Genomic DNA, 25,077 nt, shown 5'->3' with positions numbered 1-25,077 from the left:
AACCATAAAACAGATCTCCTGTTCCATTCTTCACTTGAAATAATGAAGTTGGCTTTTTTCAGGAAAAAAAAATCTGTGGAGAAGCTGCAGAAGTAAGTGGACAATGTACAGACTTAATTGGAGGGAAGACGAAAGTTTAGAAAGTCCTACCACTGCATCATTAGGCAATAGACCTACGTGAGAGAGGAAACGGCCTAAAAGATACCGGAGAAATACTCTTCACAGAAATAACAAACTTGTATTTCCAGTTCACTGTGATTGACTTCTCACTGTATAGTTAGGCTGAAAATTGTTTCAGTCTTGTTCCTTAGGCAATGGTGAGAAAGGCAGGGAAAATCAAGTCCTTTGCCGCTCCTCCTCCAGTAAATCTGTGTTTGAGCTTAAATCTTCTATATGACTGTGAGGTTACTGCTTTAGAACCTTAATGTATTTAAGATGCAGAGATTGTTCTTAAGAGCTGCTGTATTCTCCCCCTGGCCACCAATAACTTATAAGCATTGCCTTTATTCTCTCAAGGACTGGGCTATCCAACCACCCTTTAAAACAAATTTTGCTTTCTTTTTAACAGTTCTTGGAAGGTGTTTTCCCCAGAGGGTTTGATGGAATGATTGCATGGGTGCTTGTGCTCCCTCACTTACAGGTTTTTAAATCTATTTTTATGAAGGAATGGTTTACTTCTCTCTGCCATTACCATTAGGACAGAAAGATACAGTACAATATTTAGACTGATGAAGTCCTCTTTAACTAAGGAAAATCTAAAAAAGCCCTACCTTTAATATTTTTTTCTCTGATTATYTGAATGTCAACATTCCAGTATGAAGGAAGAATGAAAATATCCAGAAAGTCAGGCCCAAGAACCCGATGGCCTTAAACAAGCAAAGACATCATCTTGGAAAGGCATATTAGTTAGCTCTCAGTCAAGAAAACTGCCTCATCAGCACAGAACCAGGTACCATCAGACTTTCTCCTGAATGTGTTCGCTAAGKAATTTTAATTCATTACTGACACACTTATAAAACTAAATTTTATACTGAAGAAGTGTCAAAATGCTGCCATGAATTTTGATATAGTTATAAGTTTAAAGTTCCCTTGTTAAATAAATACAATCAAGAGTATAAGACATTTCAGTATATAAAACAGTAACCCACAATATAGTTTTCTGATGCCTGAGAAAGGACAGGAGTTTTACTTTTAAATGACAGAGGTCAGAATAGGGAATCTCAAGAATAATTTTTCAAATCATATTATTACTGTTTCATTACAGTCCTCCAAAACACTTTTTATAATTAGTACAGAATTCAAAAAGAAGTTACTTTCTTTCAAAACTTGAAGCTTCTAGACTACACTATACATACATATAGGGTAGGCCAAATTTACAGTTGATTTGTGATGCTGTGCTCTGTCGGTCACATTATAAAGGATGCATTTGGCATTCTTTTCTATATAAGTTTTCTATAAGTTCTGTAAGTTTTCTCTAAGTTTCTATAAGTCTTTCTCTAAAACAAGTTGCTTCAGTATCCACATTATAATACTGCCTCAATATACATACTATTTCTGAACTCTCTAGATATAATCTTCCATTTTATGTATGAGTCAACAATGTAATTGTTTCCTATTTTGTTTTTATTTTGAAAATATGTTAACCACAAAGGGAAAAAATATACTTAGTAATTTTACTGTGCAGCAGGACAGCTCTGTCTCTAATACTAGATCAATTGGCCAATATTCAAAAGCCAAGATTTTACACTTAAATCCTAAATACAGCATTACCATGTATGAGCTGTTGTACATAATATATTGCTTACTCCTACAGAACACATTAAATATACAATTTTGAAAAGTAATTGATTATTACACATTTCAACTTTCTCCCAAATTGTAGAGAAAGTGAGTGAGGAGGAAAGTAATTTGGAGCCCTCCTGCCCTGTAATTCCTTTTCCGTGCCTTCAAAATTTCCATAAATGTTAAATTTTATACCTCTAGGAACATCACTTCCAACAATTTCAATTAACATTGCTTCCTTGAATTATATGCCTTTGAAGATCTCACCTGTTTCAAAATGGTGCTGAAAATGGTTCAAAAGGCTACTTATTCTAATTTACACTCCAATTCAAGATCCAAGTCTTTTAAACATCATTTATTAACTATATGTGAATCAGTCAACCTTATTGTCTTTATTCTACTTATTCTCTTTGCTTTTTTCCTTTCTTTCTTCATTCGAAATGTGTACTTTGTTATTCTGATATTATTGCAAGTGTCTAAAATTTATTGGCTATTATATAAACACGGAGGAAAACACTGCTCTTAATTATAAGTAGCTCACAAGCTGAGAAAGTAATAGTCTGTAACACCTAAGTAGTGCACCTCACTCTCCAATTGGTGCTTATTCAGGATCATCACGAAAACCTTCAGAATTTATGGTATTATTTTAAGAATTAGGCATTACTCACATACCAACAGAGCTACAGCTGAGCTAGATAGGAGTTAAATACACTGAATGCCCTTCTCTTTCCTCCTCTCACAGTTAAAACAGTCTTCTCAAGTATTTAGGCCATGTTCAGTTTCAGTGTGACTGCGTTGCTGTGTCAACTCAAATGATCAAGTTGCTCATATTGAAGTTGATATCTACTAATTTCATATCGTTTTTGTAGAAGATATAGCTCTTCAGGGGGATTCCAAGCTCAGTGCTTCAAGCATGTGCTTTAACTTATCTCTAGTCAGAAAAGTATTCAAATAATGTGAAAAACTTATGTGGGTGTTTTGGTGATAGTTTAAAAATGAGAGGGCAGAAGAGAGCTGACACTACTCAGAATGAGTTGGAGGACTGGAGACAAGAATTCTCCTGTTAGGAAGATTTTAAGGCATACCTTCTAGTTAGTTTAAGCCCATGAGAAAACAAGATATAGAGCAATTCAGGATAAGCAGAAATTGAGTCCATTTGCCAGTAACCTCTTGTACATGGATGAAGCACCATTTTGAATCCCAAACTACTTCTTTCCTCTTATATATTGAGAAAGCATTAACAAGGCCACATTTTTTCCAGAGAATAACAACAACAACAACAACAACAACAACAACAACTAAAATTAAAAAAGGACAGTTTTGTTCAGTTTGAAGAAGCAATGGTGAAAAAACAAAAATGAAATCCAAATGCTTTAAAGGTTGGCTGACATGGAAACATCAAAAACTAGGTCCCTCTAAATAGCTTCTTCTTCTTCAACATCAAAAAATATGCGTGGAAGCATTTACTTCAGTCCTCAGGCTTCTTGCTGTCAGCATTTCCAAATGGCGTGCAAACTCTAAGAATGAGGTTCTTAGAAGGCAATTCCTTAAGGAAGAAAACATTTTCTTTAGTGTTTTTTTTTTGATGAGGTATTATTGAATTTCACTGTTATTTGTGTTTCCCAGCCAAAGATAATAAGAAAAATAATCTCCTGCTTGGAAGGATTTTAAATTCAGCGAGAGCTACCTATCTTCTCGTAGCTTTTATTGCAGCTTTTTATCTTATTACAATGTTTATTATAGCACGCATGCATTGAAATTCTTTAGAAGGCTGAGCTAAATTTCAATGCTTTTTCACAGCTCTTGTATGCTTGAGCTGTTAAAAACTTACAGAAGTATTCAATCAGCATTACAAGTGCTGGAACACTTCAATTTTTTGATAACTTTCCTTCCTAACTAAAAACTGCCAAATGTATGTATTGGGCAATTAGGACAACTCTACCCAGAATTAATAAAAATCTTTTCTTGAGTTGGACTGGCCATTTGCATGGATTATTGATTCCTGATTGGAATGCCTTGCCTAACAGAGTACATTAATCTTCTGGGTTACCATATGCAGTGTACCTGCCTTGTGGACACAGAGTACAATAGTTCAATCAGGCAGTAGTTACTTCCCTTAAAATGTTTTTGGTTCAGAGGTAAATTTGTTTCTGGAAATATCTGGGGAAGAATTGTTGTGTAAAGAGAGTTGTGAAATCTGTCTAAAACGGAAGAGAAAAAATAATAAAGAAAACCAAACAGCAAATATTACATTTCTATCTAGCACATTGTGACAGAAAACTCTTCTTTCCAATAGAGATCTGGCAGAAAATGTGAATACAATGTGTCCATAATGAGCTTTTGCTTCCCAAAAGCAAAACACAGGCCTCAAAAAATAGAAGTGTTAGACTCAGCTGGCAAGCCTGGCTGTTCAATTTGTGTGTCACAGTTAGTCACAAAGAGAACAGGGTTGAGAAGGACCAGTGCCCAGACCCAAGTACAAGCTTTATTTCAATGTCACTAAAATCAGTGATGTTTGGAAATACACTGGAGAGTCCTCCTATGGCACATATCGCATCTGCAGTCTTCCCTCTTCATTTTTGGTGCAGAGCTATCATGTAACTTTCCTCCATATGTGCAGAGCTGTATAAAGCGCAATTGTACTTGCCTGTCCAAGCATCACTTTTATATAACAATTTGGTGTGCGAATGAGGTGGCAATAACTTCAGACTGTGAGAATTTTTATGTCTGAAAATTGGTAATTGAATTAAATTCAGAACACAATGAATATGATTCAAAACATACAAACCTGTCTCATACAAAAAGGCTTAGAACATTCAAAAATAGTCAAATCTGCAATGGGAAGCATAAGGAACATACCCTTAGCGGTACTCTACAGAAAATCCTATTTCTAGAAAAAAGTGCTTTTCTAAAACAAGTTACTTGGCTATATAAATAAATATCAAATATTTTAATGGAATTTCCACCTTTTGTTTAGAACAGTTTTTCCTCGCATTTTCCTTGCATAATTTATTTACTACACTTTTCTCTAAAACTTTTGATTTACATATAAAAGCAGAGATCACTTTGAAATAAATCAAATGCTCCATTAAAGAAGTGAACAGATGAATAATTAGAAGGGGAAAAAAAGCCATTTTTTGCACTTAGACTCAAAACTTACTTTCTATTATTTACTTCCTAATATTACTTTCTAATAAAGCAGTTTCCATTCAAACAAAATATAATGCACTGAAGGGGATCATTGAAAGTATTTCCACTGAACTGAAATAGTGCTGGAAACTTCTGGCTACTTACAGGTTGTATTACCTGGAATAGGGGGTAGCACAGCTAAGCAGAGAATTTGATTTCCTTTAATTTGGAGGGCAAGGCACAGGGATTGCCAATGTAATTTTCTCTTTCTTAAAAAGTATCTGTTTTGCAGGTTCACTAGCTAGACTACTTTACTGGGATGCAGTACAACTGTGACATCTCACAGGCAACAGCGTGTAAACTTATTTCCCCAATTTCTGAAAAGGTCATGAAGTTAAGGTTGGATTTGGACTGGACCACATAGGAATCCTGTTGTGTAAATCTCTTGAACATGTTGGAAATACAGGCTACAGGAGACTGYAGCCTTCTGGTGTGTTTTGAAGCTCTCTTTTCCCAATTTAGTTGAATATCTACTCCAAACTGGTGGATAATTGAATGAGTAACACAATAGTTCTCCAGTTTCATAACCAAACACAAAAGTGACTTGTAATGGTCATTTTCAGCAAGTTCACTGTTCAACATCATTGGCTTTCTTTTATATGACATAATTTTTAGAAATTTATTTAAAACATTAGACTAAAGAAAAAGAGATTGTCTCAAGCCTAATATATGCATCATTCATTCAAATTTCACTCATCTTTGAAAATCATTCCATTCTTTCAACTGTTTTTCCAAATAGGATTAGGAAAAAAAGTGTTAATAAAGTAGTTGCCATATGAAAAAGATAAGCATAACAGGTAGTGTTCATAATTATGGTCATACTTAGGGCATAAAATCTGGTAGGTAGTTCAAGAGACCAATCAACAGCCACATCAAATGTAGATACCAGTAAGTCTATCAAAGGCTGGGAGATTGTGTGCAGAGGGTACAATTCCATTTTTGTGACTCCTTTCCCCAAGACATCTTGCTGGAGCTGAGTCAGCTTCTGCTCATCTGTACCCATTAAACTAGAAGAGCAGCTTAGCTGCAGATAGAGCCGACTTGCAACACTGAAGGTTTTAACAACACCTAATTAAGAGCTGCTTTGCTGAGAGCTGTTAGAAATGAACAGGGTAACAGCAAAATTGATGGGATTGAGAAAAGTGTAAAGACACAGAAGGCAATGTGAGATTTTGAAAGAAAATGATGAATTTTAACCCACACTGCTTGCAGGGACATGCCCTGAATACTGACAATAGAAAGAGGTTGATTAAGTAAGGGAGAGGAAAGAAAATACATAATTTTCCCTTCTCACAAATTCTTGAACTCTTATGATGCTCTTCTCCATATAACCTATCCTTTCAAAAATGATTCCTACATGTCCTTCATTTTCACTTCAAAAATATTTATCGGATGTGAAAGCACATGGGCTGAGAAGTAGGAAATCTTATCATCTCAGCAGATGAAGGACAGAACAGCAGAATAGAAGCAAAGGAGAACAAAGGGTTCAATATTATGGTGAGTTCGTAAGAATACCAGAGAACCCTGGGTGGCAACGATAGGGCAATTGCCCCTAATGGACTGTGAAACTCATTCCAGGATAAGGACTCATGTGAGCCTCACTTCTAGTTCTTGCTCTTCAACTGGCGACTGTACTATTTGCTTAAACATGTAGAATATTAAATCAAGGTGGAAACTGAAATGAAAGAAATTTAAATAAAATAGAAGGCAGGTTAAAAGTTTGCCATCAGCACATATAACTGCTTTAGAAAGTTTAATTAATAAAAAATCTATAATTATGAATTGATTTTGATATACACTAAATCAAAATGAAGCAGCTAATTAGTAAACTAAATCTCTTTTGGTCTGTATGGTAAGAGTTTCTATTGAAGTTAACTTCAAAGAATTTCTTTAAAAAATATTAGCATCAAACATTTTTTGAACAACAAAGGAATATCCTTTGATAGGAAAATTCTGTTGTCCTATATTTGTAATATATAACTCTTATTTGATAATTCTCAATAGAATTATAAGTTATCTCATAAGTCTTGAGGAAATAAGAATGCTATAATTAAATGATAAAGCAAACTAATAACATAAGTCTGACAATATTGATGCAAGTTTCGGCAAATTTAGATATTCCTTTATTTGAAAATCATCAGTTATTTTTTTTTCCAGGAGAGAAGATCTATAGTACTTTTTAAAATAATCACATTAATACAGACCATAATGTAATTTTTCTGTTTATGCAGTCATCCCTGAAAAATAGGAAAATCTAGAAATCCCAGCTGTTTTATAAATGTTGTAAATATGTGATTTTAATTATATTAAGTGTTAAGAAAGTTATTTGTCTTTACTGAAAAACATCTCTTAATCATGGCCACTGAAAGACATCCAAAATCGAACAACTATTTGTAAGTCTCCAGTGTATTTTTACCCTATACAAATTCTTTAAAGGGAACTGTAGGCACTGATACAAACATATTGTAGTATACTGAATTAATATGCTAGTCTAAATACCAATGAATTAGGACCTATATAGATCTGTATGTCCAATTTTCAGCTTTGGCTAAATAGAATTTTATTTTTAGCAGATTAAATTTGGTGTGATTGTAAATTAGAATGTGCCCAAACAATTTTAATTAATGTCACCACAATTTTCATTAATGTCACCATGGGTCTTTGTACTTATCTGAGAGTACAGCCTACCGAAAAAATCTTAGCTCATTATGTGATTTAGTATTTGGACTGTGAATGCAACTGAAATCTTGGCCATTTAAATGACTAGGCTTTGAGCTATCATCAATGACTATCTTAAAATGACATGAATCACTTTCTGTGGATGTCTCGGCTGATTATAGAGTGCCCAAGGGTGATCAACTCAGACCAGCACATTTAATTGTCAGACTCCTATGACAGGGCAAATAAATTCTATTCCTTCTATGTCTATGTCTGTACAACCACTTTTAACAAGATCCATGCATAAATATCTACTCTCCCTCTCTCTCATTACCACCCCTAAGGCTTTTAAACAATTTTTAAAATAATTCCTAGTTAATGTTGCTAAACAGCATATCCCACCAGTACAAAGGGTAAAAACAACATTTAAATTAAAACTGCATCCACTACTCCTTTCATCCCCTTCTAAACCGCAGCTATATTCCATTATTCACTCTTTTCATACGATATCTTATTCTTCTCTTAAAAAAACAGTACGTAGCCTTGACCTTACTGGTTGTACATTCATGATTAATACTGGACTGAAATGATGTATAAAGATTAAGCTGTGCATTGATTTAAAATGTGTTTTTTTTTTCTGTGAATAAGGAACCTAAGTGTCAGAATTACTACAGACAATTTTCCAAAGGATCTGCAAATGTAACTACACTGGATGATAACCATTGGTACTACTGTCCTTTCATGATGCAAGTTCCAGATGTTTTTTGCTTAATATATTTTCATAATCACAATCCTACCACAAAAATGAGTAAGTTTGTAGCATTCTCTCTGTCTTGTACGTACACTTACCTGTTTATATATAAGGTCCTTATTCATTTATGAAAACATGATAGAGTCACATCTGGAAGAGTCTTAGAAATCAGGATTTACAAAGCAGTCAGGGGATTTAGACACATAAGTTCCACTGAGGAAATTAAATTAATAGGTACAAAACAATGCTTGGAATTACTGAAGTACAGTATATCATTAATTCCAAGAACTAGGCAATATTGTAGAAATAGTGTTCAAGTTTAAACATGAGCAGTAAATTAAATTTCATACAGCTACAGTAAACTAAAGAAATTCCTTTTTTCATTATATTTATAGCTGGGAGAAATAAACAACTAGTTTCTCCCATGAAGCCTCCCCTCTACCCCTAAGTCTGTATGTTTTTACAGAGGAACTTTAGCAATGTTCCTTTTGCCGCATGGGTTTATGATATTTCTATTTATTTGAAGTCTGTTTGACATTTAGATTGGTTTCAATCTGCCACTTTTTAATGACTGCATAAAACAATATTGTATATTCAGAACATTAGAGAGAAAATCCTTCCCCAGTGCAGCCAGTGGCAAAACTCTTACTGAGTTTGATGGTGCCAGGGTTCTACTATCTCTCTTCTGCACTTCACCCAAATGGAAGGAGAGGAAATCTGGAGGAATAGGGGGTGGAAAAAAGGGAAAACACTGCCCTTATCACATGCCCCTTCCTCCTCAGTGGATGCCCTTCTCTGAAGGATAGGTAGAACAGGTCTCTGAACATCAGCACTGGACTCTACTTAGCTCTAGAAGCACTGAGAATTCCCCACYAATTTCCTTTCAGAAACCCAGTCCAGAAGCAGTGAGTCATCAGCTTTTTGCAGCTCAATCAGTGAATGGCAATCTGCCTCAGAACATTCACCTGAAAGACTGGGGAGTCATTATGAGGGACTACTGGAAAAAATGGAGATACACACTTTGGCCTTGCAGATTCACCCCAACACCACTGTCACACCTAAGATAGGAATACCAACCCCCTCCACTCCAGTGCAGTCTGTAGAGCTACAGACAATGTCAGACAGAGATACTCAGTTGCCCTCTGGCAATGCCCATCTCTTTCCATTGGCTGCGTGAGGACCCTGCGCCACTATGTTCCTAACTCCGGCATCTCAGCTAAATGCTTAAARATACCTGTGATGAATCAGGACCCTATTGATTCTCAAAGGAGTTAGTGTTCAGAATACCAGAATGCCAAGAATAAGATAAGGCAAAGACTCTTCCCATAGGTTTTTTTTTTTTTCAAGATATATTCACGAAAATTTTCATCTGAATATGAAAGAGAGACTTAGATATTTCAGAATTTACTAAAAGCTATTTGTTCAAACACCTATTAGCCCAGAATCATCCCACTTACTCTCAGGAGCTTCACTGAGGTGCTGAGAGAAGGCCACACAGTTTATGTAGTCTCCCTTTGACAATGAAGAAATACAGACAACACAAGAGGCAATTCAGCACCCAACATGTGAATTCTCTGTCTTTCACCATCTAAATCACCCTCTCTACTGACTACTGAAGGACCCAAGGGATTAGAGACCCCAACAGTAACAAAAAGATATTGCAAAGTGATTTTTTTTCAGTTTTGAGAATCTAAAAAGAGCATTGACGTCCAATCCAATAATTTACAGAGCTGTAGTACATGATGTACTTATACAGTTCTAGTGAAAAGAGATCTTTCTTAGAGAAATATTAGAAATATGGAAAATGTTGTGTGGAGGGGGAACAACTCACATGAAGAAAAAAAATCCCTTCTAGTTTTATTCTAAGACTCTGCAGTCTTCCACTTTGTTCAGATTTGTCATCCAACTTACAGCTCTAAAGGAAGTCATGCTGCTGCTGCTGCTTCCAACACTTTGATTGCTATAATTGTGCTAAACACAAAAAAAGCTGCATGACAATTTAAATACCTGTTTTCAGTTTGATGGGATCTGAAACACTGGACATATTTAACACGAGAAATAAAATTTTCTAAAGGAAACTCAGTTGAACTTTAATTTTAGTGGCACTGCTGAATAGTCTTTATAATCCACTGACACTGATGTGCCCCCCAAATTGTAAGTGCAAATTATAAGTACAAGCTATACTGAAGTCCATCACTGAAAAGAATGTTAAAAAAATGGTCCACACAGCCTATTCAGATCACAGCAAAAATACTTGGGTTAATAAAATACCACAGCCTCAGCAGTCTTTAAAAAATATTATAACAACTTGCAGTATGTAGAATATATCTTTATTGTGGGAGATTTTTAGCTTATTAATTTGACCATGATGCCAGAAATCATCGTCACTATGTAATTCCCCTTTATGAGTAAACTGTGTAAGCCTGTGTGAAAGAGGGTCAATATTTACATAAAATCCTTAGAGAAAACTTATTATATATGGAGCAGAAAGCTCTTCTGAGGACTCATGTGAAAATCAGGGTCACACAAAAGTTCTAACAGCTTGTTCAAAAATAAGGGGAAGTTCAGAGATCTTGATTGATTGTAAGTGTCAGCCAAGGCTTCCACAACTCTGAAATACAAAGATTTTTGAAAACATATGGCTTCAGATAAATTCCAACTACTCCATCCTAAATGTCCCAAGAAGATGCCAAAGGCCTTATGTGAACATGTTTTCTACTGCGGCAAGCCCTCATCTAATAAAGACAACTGCCAAGGAAAACCACCATCCTTTTATAAGCTTAAATTATACTTTAACTCCTATCTGTGTTGTCTTTGCCACAGGATTCTGATACCCTAAAAGTCTGCAAGAAAACTGCATGTGCAAGCTGAGGAAGTCATGCTGATTAAATTTATTTGCTCAAATGTAAAACAGGGAAATCAATAATGGGCTTGCTTTCTTTTTGTTTAGTTTCTATGGCTGGATTGCTACAAATTGTGGCTAACCATATACTTAGCATGTTGCAGTGAACAAGAACAGACAGTTCAGCAAGTAAATGGAAAACTATGGAGAAGAAACTATGAACATAGAAGAACTATATCTCTAACTCATGATTAGCATACGTGCTTATTTATACTGGTTATAAAGGAAAAGGAGGCAGGCAGGCAAGAAAGAAGAAAGAGCAAAAGAGAGATAAAATGAAGAAAAAGGAAAGAAGAAAAAGTAAGGAAGGGAGGGAAGGAAAGACAAAGTAAAAAGAGAGAGAGAAAGAGAAAAAGAGTAAGAAAGAGAAAGAGAGAGTGAGAAAGAGAGGAAGAAAGGGAGGAAGGAAGGGAGGGAGAGAGGGAGGGAGGGAAGCATGATTAGAAGATCTGGATTCACTTGAACTTTTGCAAACGAGAAATTGTGAYGCTTGATCAGCCAAGATCAGATTTGCCATTTGACTTAGGAGGCTGTCAGGCAAGAAAGGCTATTGGTCAGGTAACATGATCCTGTTTGTCTGTATCTCATGCATGCTTATTTTATTAAGCATGCATGCTTATTTATTCTTTGCCTTGATGGACAGACTGTAGTCTGGCAGTCCTTGAAGCTGAAAGTTGTACCTGAATACCCAGCTGAGATTAAGACCTCCTAGTGATGTCAGAGAGAGAAGAGGATCAGGTTCATGCAGGAGACTTGCTATGAATGCAAATACTACTTCTCTCTTGCTCCTTTGGGACATGAGATATAAGTCTTTTCCTGATAATTTCCTTCAAATAAATTCCTTATGAACACTAGGATGGAGAAAAGGTCATGTTGTGCTGTTTATAGATCCTAAGAGGAGGAGGATTRCAAAAATTAGACTGTATATTTCTGTAGAATTGCATGACCTTCATGGAAAAAACAATTCCTTGGGGTTTTTGCTTAGTCTTCTGTTCCCAAATGGTGGCCATCACATCACTACTTACAAAACACAGTAGGAGTGCATCCCAAGCTTGCCTGTGAGTACTAGGGGGCTCTAATGAAGAAGGAATGTCTAATCTACTGCCTGGCTTTTTGGATTAGCAAATTTGGAATGCAAAATCTTAGTAGGTTCTACTCCTTACAGGCTGGAAATATGGATGCAGTTCTGCACCCTCTTGAAATAAGTTTTCTTTTAGATGTATGTATACTACAGCAGAGAAGTAGAAGGATAGACAAAATTATTATAAGAGTCTAATAAGCATTAAATTAATTAATGTTTGTTAATGCCAGATAGTCACTCATAGGAGATTTTTAAGTGTTCTTACAAATGATGGACTTCTCACCAAATACACCAATCTCTTCTTTTAATAGCCTTTCTTGATCTTAAATGTCAATTTCCCTTTCTGAAGTTTCCTTATCACTGATAACTCTATTTATACACACAGAAGCAAATTAGCCTTCATACCAGATGTTTATAGTCTTCAGACCCTCTACCTACCATCCTCTTGTTGCAGATTGCATGTTACAACAGTCAGTGATCCTGCTATTGCTAAGTTTTGTAGTTTTAAACTTTTTGTTTTTATAGAAAAAAGGAGCATCCATCTCAAAATTAAAACCCACAATGGTTGCACTAAGTTTTTGTTATTTCTGATCAATTTCAGCAAAATCATCAAATTAATTTCTGAAATGTAATAAATTAAAATGCTATATAGTTGTTTAATGGAACTTGTTCCTGCAAGATGTTCTGGAAGTCAAAAAAGGGTACATGGATTAGAAAAAGGGCTAGACAAATTCATAGGTGATAAATCCATGAATGGGTACTAAATATAATGGTCTAAATTTAACTTTCAGTTCAGGAATTCCTTAATGAATGATTACTGGAGTTCAAGATAGAGCATGATGCCATAAATGGTGTATCTAGACATTCAGAGATGCCCTATTTCTGCCACTGGCCAGTTTCAGAGATAAGACAAATGCATTGTTTGTCTGCTAGTTTTATGAGTACTCCAATACCTAGATCATAAGCCTCATTATTTTTCAGGTCCTTCTTGGTCAAAAACGGTAAACTTAGACATACAAAAAAAAAAAAAAAGTATATGGGCAAAATATGGTTGGCTCTCTGGCATTATGGGATTATCTTTTTAACTCGTATCAAAAAAAGATACCAGTTCTCAACATCCTAGCAGTTCATTTACAGAAGAAAAACATGATTTACACTAGTTGGTCTGTCCAGTCCTTTCTCCAGTTAAATGGACAGTAACCACTTCCACTGTTTGAGTTCGTAACTTGATGTAATTAACACAAACTTAAGCTGATGCCAGTTTACATTACAAGATGAGACAGTGAACTGAGGCATCTCAGGAGTTAACGCACTGCCTGTTCAGTTGCCATTGTTACTGTGGTTAAAACCTCTGGAAAAAAGGGGGAGAGCAGACAGTGGAGGATGGTAAYAGCTTGTGAAATGAGATAAAGTTGTGAAACACAGTGTATGGTTAATGACTGCTCGTTTTTTGAATCCCCACTCAGACTCTGAGAGTTAGCCAGGCAATGGAATTTCTACCCCACGCCATTCACCACAATTTCACCATTTCTTCCCACAGCTCTATGCACAAGTGGGAAATACTGGAAGTCTCTTTATTTCATAATGTCCATGACTTGCTACCCTGCTATGTGCAACTGAAGGTAGGGAGTGGGGCTGGACTTGTGTTATTAGTGCATGTTCTTCTGTTGCTAAAAGGTTTAGCTTCCCCAAAGAGTCTTCTATTCCACCTCATTTTTATTCACAATTTTTACCCCACCAAAACTGAATGGCTTGTTTTTATTTTACACTTTCCATATTCTGCTCCTGAGTCTTCTAAGTAAAACAATAAGGTTGTTTTTCAGTCCTGTTTCAGTGCCAAATACATCACTGAACCATCCAAGCTTCTGTTAACTGATACAACTTTTAGGCTTTCTAAATGAGAACAAAACATAGAAAAATGTACATTTTTTTAAATGACAGCCTCTGAAGTTTAGGATTTGGAATTATTTAATCTGCTTCTGATTACTCATTTGAGTTAAAACTAAATCTTAGTCAACTGAAGGAGATGATTTTTCTTTCACTATAAGAGGGGGTTTCAGTTACTTTAAAGAAATGTATCTGCCTATGTAACAGATCTATTGAAAGCCACTGTACGTGAGAAGAGAATAGGGATGAGTAGGCATACCTTTTGCTTGCTTCCAAAGTTAGACAAAAGTGCAAATTAGTCTATAAATAGACTACCACACTTTTCTGGTTCACCAATATTTACTTTGCAAAAAAGGGAAGAGGGGAAAACCTGTTTGTGCTCTCTTTTGTTACTTTGGCAGTGAAAATCCCTATATACAGTTTTGTCTCATTTCTCATTCTCTCATTTGGTGTATCCATCACGGTACAGTCAGTTCCTGCTTCTCTGATTATGTCTTCTCCTTCTCACCTTCCATATGCTTTTTGTCTTTCTATATTACTCTTGATCTCTTTGTCCTCCAAGGTCCAAGGTTTTGTAAAATTCTGTAATATATATACATATTCTGATAACATTCCATAGCATGAAGGACTAACTTTTTGAGGGGAAAAAAGATATGATTAAAATTCTGACATTAATCCTACGTTCAAGAGCACTGTAAACATAATAATGTCACTTGGTTGCTCAGATCATAGTTTTGTGACCTTCTATTAATTCTCTAGACAGAGCACAGATGATTAATAGTGAATGCAGTATTTTTAAAGTGCTGAARACTTTCCATTACTATCAGAATAGAAGTGCACATAAAGTTTGTGAGTAGATGACCATTTCCATTCACGCTTATACATTGCACAGAGTATTCCCAGGCTTTTTCTAAATGCCATTCCATCTCCAGCTATGAGTTCCATTTCTGCTGGACATATGACCCCAAAATATTAGCACAAACATGGAATTACTGTCTGGTTCATTGGTCTCCACAGGACCACAGCTCCAGACTTTCTCTGTTCATTACAAATCTATGTACTGAGAAGACTGAAGATGTCATTAGTGCCTTGGTGCTAGTAATATCAACCACAGTTTCAAGGAAGACATGTGCAAGTTAAAACTTTTCAGTTCACCTTTAAACCAGCATGCATATTTTACAAGTCTTAGGGGACTGGTAGACAAAAAGAAGGAAGGTGTGATAAAGACATCAACAACCTCTAAAATTAACAGGAAAGTAATAATAAAAAATACAATGTGCCTTTACCAGGGGATTAAAAGAGTAAATACATCCCTGAAGAGTTTTTTAAAAGGATTTTTTTTTGGAACCTGGTGCTCAGCTTTACTTTATTTGTGAACTGAGAGCTTCCTACCATGCTCGTAAGAGTAAATCATGGTAGGCAGGAAGTTCTAACACAGTCTACAATCTGTTAAAGTAATATCAACAACAGCAAAATAATGCGGCAATCTGGGTTCCTCAGCATGCATTCATGCCAAATGGTTCATGTTAAAATGGAAAACACAAAGATTATTTTTCAGTGACAAAAGAAAATCAATATTTAAAATCAATGCCAGTCATGGGGAACAGTGAGAATAAGTAACAAAAGACCACAAAGCACCTTTGGGAACACTTAAAAGAAAAATGTAATAAATATAAAGCCATTATACTGAAATAAAAGCCTCTTTACCCCACATTAGGATAGATTTTCAAGTCAAAATCAAAAACCATACTGTTACTAACTTTCCATGTTGCCACTTCCAGCCAGTTCTAAAGAGCTAGAGAAAACAGAGTAGGTAGGTGTCTGAGTTAAAAGTTCTAAAACAGTGGTTAACACCCATCTTTCTTGCCCATCTCTCATGGTTTAGTCTTATTCTTGTTTACTTTACTTGTTTACTTACATTAACCACTACACTACCGGATACAGGAGCCCTTTGCAGATCCCAGATCTATAAGCACATGCGGGTTGTTTCCTGCCTGCATGTCAAACTCCCACCGGGAAGGAACATGGGCTCTCAGGTAAGACAAGACAGGATGCTCAGGAAAGCACCGTGCCACTGCCCAGCAGTTTAGACATACCTAAGCACGCAACTCACTGATCAGGAGCTCTCTGAAGATGCTTTGTACCTCCTTTTTGCAGATCCACTGAAGCGTAAAGAYGTGTTTGCCAGCTTATTCGTTTTACTTAATTGCATGGTTTGGTGCAATAGTGCCATGTTTGTGTGAGACAAAGTGAGTTACAAAGGCTCTGCACAGAGTCTACGAGGTATCTCTGTACTATGTCTGAATTATTAGTAGCTGAAGAATAGCATCAGACCCAAGTGACCCTGCGTGTCACTGCAATGCTATACCTAAGATAATAAGGCCTGCCAGGCAGAAACACCTGAACCAGTCTGTGGGAGTAAGCATGAGTYGTACAAAAGTCAAACTCTGACAAATCCAGCTAGTCCGTGTGAAGTGTTTTGCAGTATCTGTATTAGAGAGGTTTCTATGTTACATGCAGCACACAAATTGCATTATTCTTGCCCCTATCACTCCCAACATTAGAGAGCTGGATGTATCTATTTGCCTACTTATGTACAACATGCCCATCTTACTGGCCCATCTTACATAGTAAGTTTAAACTCCACAGTTGTTATGTCTGGTAGGGAGACATGCCACCACCTTACAGAATGTGAACCAAAGCTAACATACCTGTTAAGTAGTTCATTCAAACTTTACAGGAAATTTATGCTTGGCCAATAAATTGAACCCAAACCTCCAGAGTCCCCTTCCAGTTCCTTAGCTGCTAGGTCATTTCCTCTCCCAATGCACAGCACAGATGTTTGAGGAAGTATATTATAAATACCTGAATCCACTGATGAACCAGAGTTTCATCAAAGCACAGATTCATGTTACTGTTGAAAGAGAACTTTTAATGAGTGTTCTCTTTTGTATTTGGAGTAGTAATACTTAAAGAGCCCAGAGAGGAATTAATAAAACCAAATTTACTATGAAATTTAATTAAAATGATACAGGGCAATAGAGAGTCTTCACTACCTTCTTCTGAGAACTCCATTCTTCACAGGATATTGAATGACAGTCCACTTAGCTAATAAAGGTCAGAAGAATGCTTATTAATTGAACGTATCCTAAAGGTAGAATGTATATTCTTCAATCTGATTAACTCTTTCCTAGATTCAGATCTATGTAACACTTTCCTCTTAAGGAAAAAAAAAACAAACCCTAAAAATAACAATGAAATCCCTCAGTATGGACTTCATGAATAAAAAATGCTTTCAATATACTGCAAAGACTTTAAAAATATGGACTTTTTTAGAAGTCTATTGTCTTTTTATATAGGGATTGATAGAAATGAAACAATAATGCATAGTGAGATGAATAAAGGTGTACACACGTATAAGACTTTGAGATTTTGCTTTCTTCAGGCTGTATTTTAGTCAATATTTCATAAGCACATAGCACTATTCTGCTAAAAGACATTGTTTTCYTTTGGCTGTCACTGACCTCCAGCAAGGCCATAGATTAATGGAGGCTCTGCAGGTGTTTCACAGAAGGATGAAGGATGAGAAGAAAACTGCCAGTTGAGTTGCAAGAATAAAAAGTTACAGCACCCAATGATGCATGAGGTTTATGTTTCCTGGAACACAATTTACCATGTGTTCCCATGATTCCTGAAATGGGAGGAAATGCAATACTACAGACAAAGGCAGAACAGGTTAAGTCTGATGCTATCTTAACTTTCGTCTGGAGGAGTCTTCACTGTGAATTCAACTATAGTCTATCCACATACCTGAGACTGTTACTAGAGACCATCATAAATGATATTTCAGTTGCTCTCAAAATTAATAACTTAGTTTGGCAAGAGAAGTCATCAGTTAAAGCATATGCTATAATTAATTACATGCCAATAGTTTGACAAAGCAGAGAGATCTGAGAATGAACAGTTTGTTCAAGAGTGGCTGAAAGGTGCTTGCCAGCTTAGTGTTCAGCTAAGTTCATGCTGCCAACACGTTTGTGCACTTTAGCTTACATATTAAATCGAACATTACCAAAACGGCTAGCAAACATCATGCTATCAGATTGCTATAGTAGCTTTGGTTTTCTGTTCTGAAGCAAGGCTGTTTCATCCAGAAGTATTATTCTTTAACATACAAATAAAAATTTGAGCTGCTGTACAACATGCTGTAATAAAAAGGGATTTCTAAAAACATTACATATCTTAGTCTGGGTTTATTTAAACAAGGAGGGTAGAGCTGATATCAAACCCCGCTGATATCAAAATGAGAATATTAAATCTGTTTCAAACACTGTATGGCTTAGTAGCTACATGTGTATTCCCCATTCTTCAGTGATCCTATTTTCAATATAGGAATGAAGTATGTGTTTATTATGTTTAGTCATGCTTCTTGGTCTATGTTATTGTATTTTGCAGTTAATAAACAAGCCTGTCAGTTGTGAATAACTTAGAATTGAAGTTGTTTTGTAATGTACAAAAGTCTGGTAGATAAAGCAGGATCATTTTATATGATAAAAATGTTCTAAAAACTTTATCTTATGAGCGCACAAGACAAAGCCTTTATAACAAATATATTTTTCTAACCTTCTGGCTTTGGGTGTAGTACATCTTTGTTGATTTGTGTTTTCCATGAACAAACCTACACTGAAGAAAGCAATGGATTTAAGGCAATTTATGACTAAAACTATTGCAGATGCTATTTCTCACCACAATCTCCTTATGCCAACATTCCAGAGGTGCTGGTTACACAGACTGATTTAGTGAGAAGCAATGTCGTACCTGTAGACATGCAGGAGCTCTGCCCTGGGGTTTATTCACATCAACAGCCACAAGCTGCCAACCTCCAGCYGCATCTTCATGAAACATCTTGAAAGAGAAAATAGTTGTCAGAAACGTTTTACATGCTAATAAATACAAGTGAAGTCTGTTATATTCCCCTTAAGAACCTGTCTATATTTTGATGATTGTTAGTATAAAATAAGAGGGGAATGTTTCTTATTGCTACAGAAAAAAGCATCATGCTCCTATTTCAACATTAATAGTTTCTGAATTTTACTCAGATAACACGAAATGTAATGTGAATCTATTAGTCCTTACATACAAACCAGTTCAATTCATCTCGGATTAGTATTATTATATGGTAGTACCCTTTCAGAATAAATTCCTTACTTAATAAGCTTATCCTGAAGAAATACAAAGACATTGTGACCAAAAAATAAATTTCACGGTGTATTTGCAAACAAATACAATAGACAAACCTCATATTTTTTACAGTAAAAATTATTTTACTTCCAAGGATCAGATTTTACTTCTGTTGCACAGATGTAAATCAAGATTAACTCTGCAGCCATTTTGCACTGTTACCGAAACATTATAACTGTTGTAAATATGTGAATGAAATCCTGGTTCTAATTATGTCAATGAAAACTGCTCTCTTGACCACAGCGATACTCACATTTTAMCCACAACCTCTGGAACTGTAAGTATTATATTTTTTTTCAGAAATCAGGACATAAAAAGACACAGATTGCTGGGCTTAAGGACAATCAGAAACCGTGTCTGGAAGTGATTAACACTGGTCTTTAAAGTGTCCTTGAAAGAACATGAGCTGCTCTAGCATTTTTAATTGCCATTTGAGAGTCTGCATACACTATATAGTAAAGTGTGGTGAAGTTCCAGCATCAAGGAAGTCACCTCTGGAACACAGTCATTTCAGCAAGGCTGAAACTTAAAAGCCTTCCCGAGAAAAGTGCTCATTAGACCGGGGATAATGCCACACCAATGTGGTTTTAATGGTGCTGGGCCCTTATGTAGTATCTCTGCACCAGGAAGAGTTGACAACTCATATCAGCACCAAGTTACTCATCTTTGTACCATGTTTTAATGGACAATGCTAAAGTGCCTTATGAGAATCTCCTTTTGTTCTTCTGCACAGACCCCTCTTCAGCTTCAACCCTCCAACATTTTTTTTCTTTTCTATAGGACTGAGTTTCTGGAGTAGTTAGTGATTTATGAAGTGGGTAAATGAAGCAAGATAGTGCTGCTTTTTGTCAAGGTTATTTCATGCATAAAACATGTGCCTGAACTTTTATTTGGAGCTTTGAACAAGAAAAGCTGCTAGAAATTTTATGCCCATCTTAATAGAGAAAAACATGTGTTTTGTAGTCTGTTAAGCCAGGCTTCCTTTATGGTCATTATGTCAGTGACTCAGGGAACAAAGTAACCATTTACTTGTCTACAGCCTACATACCATTTTTATTCTGCATGGCGCTATTTATATTCAAAATGTTCATATTCTTTGGCATGATGACATTATTTTTGGAGTTTCTATTATCCTTGGAATTCCTTAATCTTGGCTGCTTCTTGAGTTTCCTTATATAGACCTCTCTGTTCCAGACCCTAGTTCAGCGGGTGTAGGTTAAACCTATATGGCACAGGAATTTATCACATTGGGGATGAAACAAACATTACGGTCCTTAGGCTAAGTATGGGTCATGTGGAAAAGTCCCTTTTTGTTAGAGAACAGATTTTAAATTGAAATTATATCACCAAGTCTGCTCTGACAAAGCCACACACAGAGTGGAAATTAGTGCCAAAAAAGCATCTGTGAGGCCAAAAAATGTAGCAGCAGGCAGAAAAGGACTGGATTTACAAGTGGATTACAAGAATATCCAAAGATACACCAGAAAATATTTAATAAATAATTTTGAAGACACTTAAATCCTTTGGCTTAAGAAAGTAAATAATCTTTAGCTACAGAAGTTAGTAAAATTTTTCCTCATAGGTAGATTTCTTATATCTGTCTTCCTAAGGGCTTTTTGCAGGCAGTTGATACTGGTCCCTCTCATAGATGGAAAGTGTACTAGCACTGAAAACGCCTAGCCATTTATATATTTAGGATATCTAATATATGTGCTACAATAATGTGGAGACAGTTTAAATCTCAACCAGTTAGCCACTGTTTTTCATACTGAGTCTTTCTACTCCTGAACCCAAACCAGTGCCCTTCCTAACATGGTTTCTTCCTAGCCATTATCTCAAATCCAGGGTCTCACTTTCTGTGGCTACCTCAAGTCACAGCATGGCTCTCTCACTGCCTGAGCACCTCATTCTTCCTTGGTCTCAGTATTCCCTTTTCAATTCCAGGACCACGTTTCCCACACACTTCAGCTACCCGCGGACCTCTATTCTTCCAGTTACAGCCTGCAATTTCAGCTCTTCTGCCTTAGCACAGAAAGTGATATTCAACTGCAACTATAATTCCAAACCCACCAAATGACACGAGAAAAGGAATTATGGAAAGGGAAGAGAAGGGAAGGGAAGGAAAGGGAAGGGAACCATAACATACTCAAACACCTAGAGAACCACATTATAGTCTCCTCTATTATTCTTTTTTTAAGAAAGACTATTTGGACAATACAGTCTAGAATTTAATTTAATATGACAATACATATAACAACTTTAAAACATACAGGGTAACATGCAAAGTCAAATAGAACAGAATCTACTGAGATGAAACAATAATTAACAGGGATTTATGTCTTATTATTCATTCATAAATTATGAACAATTAAGTCCCCAGAGGATCTCAATATTTGGGTGCTCTAACATGAACACTTCACCTGGGTGGTGGCAGTTGAAGTGGTACTGCTCCTGGATCCCCACATCTGCTGGAACTGCACTCTAATTTCTGCAAATGTTTCAATGATGACTGCAATGAAAACATTCTGTAAAAAGAACATGAAAAAATGACTGACACAAAGCTCAGCAGGCATAAAAGAGAAGAAATTAATTCTAACATGATCTGCATTTCAGACAGGTTTAAAAGAACAAATTGTTCAGTACCTTAACAAGCCAGGCCAGAAAGAAAATTAAGGTGATGAAATAGAAATATGAACGCCATCGGGGAAAACTGTCAATTGCTCGATACATAAGGAATACCCAACCTTCTTGAGAAGCAGCTTCATAAACAGTAAATATGCTTGTACCTGTTAAAGGAAAAATGAAAATGTTTGGCATTAAGCCCCCCAAAATGTTTTCAAGATCAGCAAACAGTCATCTTTTATCTATTTTATTTTTCTTTTCTTTAAAGGGTATCAGATCTCCTCTCTTCAAACAGCAGTTTTTCAGGTGCGTTTCCATGTTTCTTCTTTTTGTAATTGATCTGAATTGTTTTTACATTAGACTGGGCTACATTCTCTCCCTGGATACACATGCATAATCCCCTAGACAGGTTCAGTGGGAAGTATGCAAATGTCTCCAAAGGCAGAATTTGTCCCATCGTGTGACTTCAGCAGCATCTGTGAGAAAAGACAGGTTTAATTAAAACTATCAGGATCAACATTCAGTAGGTGAAAGGAATCACTATTAATATAAACAAGGCTGAGTAAGCAGCAACACACTGAGAAGCTACACAATACTAGCAAGCACAATTAAGTGTCTACAACAAGCAACAGTGTTGAAGTTCAGGTATCCATGGTAGCTGTGTTAATGTAAGTAATATAACGTATTGCCTTAAAAAATGTTAAAGCATTTCTGAGTTGAAGCTATTAAACCATTCTGGGAAGGGGGAAGAGGAGACGATATAGAAAAGCTATGAGGAGTTTATGTGTGCAAAATCCACTTTTGAATAAAAACTATTAAGTTACTGTTTTCTCATTTTGAACTTAAAAGTCAAACTCATTCCAATGTCTGCAGCCAATTTTTGCAAACTGGTCCTTGTGCCTTTCATCTGAAAACCGAATATTGAAATCTGGACTCGTCAAGCTTATTCTCATCTGCAGGATACTGGCAGTCTTTCTGATACCACTTCTGTGGAAAAGGGATTTAGTAGGTGAGAATGCAAAAGGAARGCAATTTAAAAGCTAGATATTAACATCCACATTATGGGTCAGATCCTAGATTAGGTCTCCTAGCAATTATTAAGCTAGGAGAAACAGTGGATGGAGGAGGAGAAAGAGACTTAAAGGCAATTCTGCACCTCTCATGTCCTCAACTGGTCTGGGGGCTAATGAAACATTAATAGGAGTGTACAGCTAAGAGAGGTGGTGAGAGAATGTACTTCTTCAGGATCCAAAAGCCAGCAATGGGTTGTTCTAGACAACTGAGGGATAATATGCTCCAACCAGCTCCTCTTTCCTCCTTATTTCTGCAACAGAAGTGTAAAAGTATTTAGAGGTCATATGTCGTTCTTGTTTGGAAGTAATTTCGCAGACTGTTACAGCTGTAAGGTTTCTATAGCTACTCTGCAAAGTGCAGGGCAGACTTGAGAGCAGGTTTAAGTATGCAGAGTGATCCACGTTTCTCAGTTCTATTGCTAGTTCTAATTTGGCTGTTAGCCCACCTCAAAAAAACATATTAGGAAAATATGGGCTACAGTTATCTGCAGAGAACATTCAAATGCTTGACACAGCCTGTGCCCCAACTCACAGAAACAATATAAAGAGGAGCTTAAGCTCTCCACTCAGAGGGAGCCCTGGTGCTCAAGCTGAAATGGCYTTTTAGTACAAGTACAGGGGTTTAAAATGTGAATGGTGAGTCTTATCTTCAGCAGGCTCAACCCTGCACTTAGCTGACAGTACTGATACACAGTGATGTATGAGAGGAACACAGAACACCTGGGGGAGAAGGAGAGGAGGCTTGGAGGAGCAGGAAWAAACCTACTGTCCTAGATGTTACTATTCTGGAGGCAGAGCTCAGACAACAACAGACTCCAAACCACTACTTTGAGCCCTTTATTCTATAGACATGGATGCTGGATTCACAAAAATAAAGTATCTGTGGTTTTTTTTATGTTTTGGGGGAGAGCTGAAGTTGTTTGTAGCTAATAACATGACCTCCATTTAAATTGACAGAAATTTTTACAAAAGGACTAAATTTAACCACTTGAGATTTTGTTTGCATCCCAGCCTGTTAGACACAAAAGGGGAAAAAGGGTAAGTCTCAAACTCTCAAATATTGAAAAATAAAATAAAGAAATGCCACATACTCTTTGTCTTTTCCCTACTTTCACCATGTGGAAAGGAATAGACTAACAAGCCTATTACAAAGAGCATGTAGGAYAAAAATGAGGAAAATCTAAATAAATAAATAAAAAGTAGAGATTTTTACTGGTTTTGTCTTCAGCAGTAATATTCTGTTAGGAAAAAGAACATTTGATGGGAATAAATTTTCTTACCTATTAATTTTTCCCTCTGTGAAGCCAATAAGTAATGATGGATGAGCCTTGCTCTAGTGAGAATGGAGGTACTTATAAAGCTGCAGTGACTGAGAAAGGCTCACTCTTGCTAATACCCTCCAAACTGAGTGTCTCCAAGGATCAATGTTAAACTTGTCAAAAAGTGAGCCACATTCTTACATGAATTACAACCACAGGGTTTGGTCTTCTGTCATTCCAAGTATAAAAAAAATAGGGCAGTTTCAACAATTACTTTATGTAATTAATTTCCTTCCCCTCTCTAGGAAATAAGTACATAATAATAAATAAAAGATAAGCAAATAAATAATGTGCTTCGTGTTAAAGAGAATCATGGCTGAACCCAATGGATTGGACTAAATACCTGACTTGTATCCGAGTAGATCTTGCCAATGGATGTCTGACCATACCGCACACTTTCTTCCTGTGTAAGGCAAGATACGGAAAAATGGAAAAATCTATCTTCTCTGCTATGGGAGCTCTTTGTTGAATTACCCACAGGAGAGCTCTAGGATGGACTGGTGCAAAAAAGAGAATGTTGTGTACCTCCACAGGTTGAAAAAAACAACTAAAYCAAAGCTAAAGAAAGCTTAGTC

General features: G+C 36.3%; 1 protein-coding gene across 2 annotated transcripts in view; it reads right to left on the bottom strand.

Moving 5' to 3' along the window:
* NALCN (sodium leak channel, non-selective) overlaps positions 1–25,077 on the bottom strand; it is a 237,119-nt gene that overhangs the window by 130,011 nt on the left and 82,031 nt on the right. Inside the window, exons 7-9 of one of the 2 annotated variants that reach the window (XM_026066533.1) lie at positions 22,132–22,274; positions 21,909–22,013; positions 19,066–19,152 (exon numbers count right to left, since the gene is read on the bottom strand). In XM_026066533.1, coding sequence (XP_025922318.1) covers positions 19,066–19,152; positions 21,909–22,013; positions 22,132–22,274 — 335 coding nt within the window. The remainder of the gene's footprint in view (positions 1–19,065; positions 19,153–21,908; positions 22,014–22,131; positions 22,275–25,077) is intronic. The other variant, XM_026066534.1, reaches the window with a different exon arrangement.

Source organism: Apteryx rowi, unplaced genomic scaffold (assembly GCF_003343035.1).
Source record: "Apteryx rowi isolate R43461 unplaced genomic scaffold, aptRow1 scaffold_242, whole genome shotgun sequence".
NCBI lineage: Eukaryota > Metazoa > Chordata > Aves > Apterygiformes > Apterygidae > Apteryx > Apteryx rowi.
This window is presented reverse-complemented; position numbering and strand designations above follow the sequence as displayed.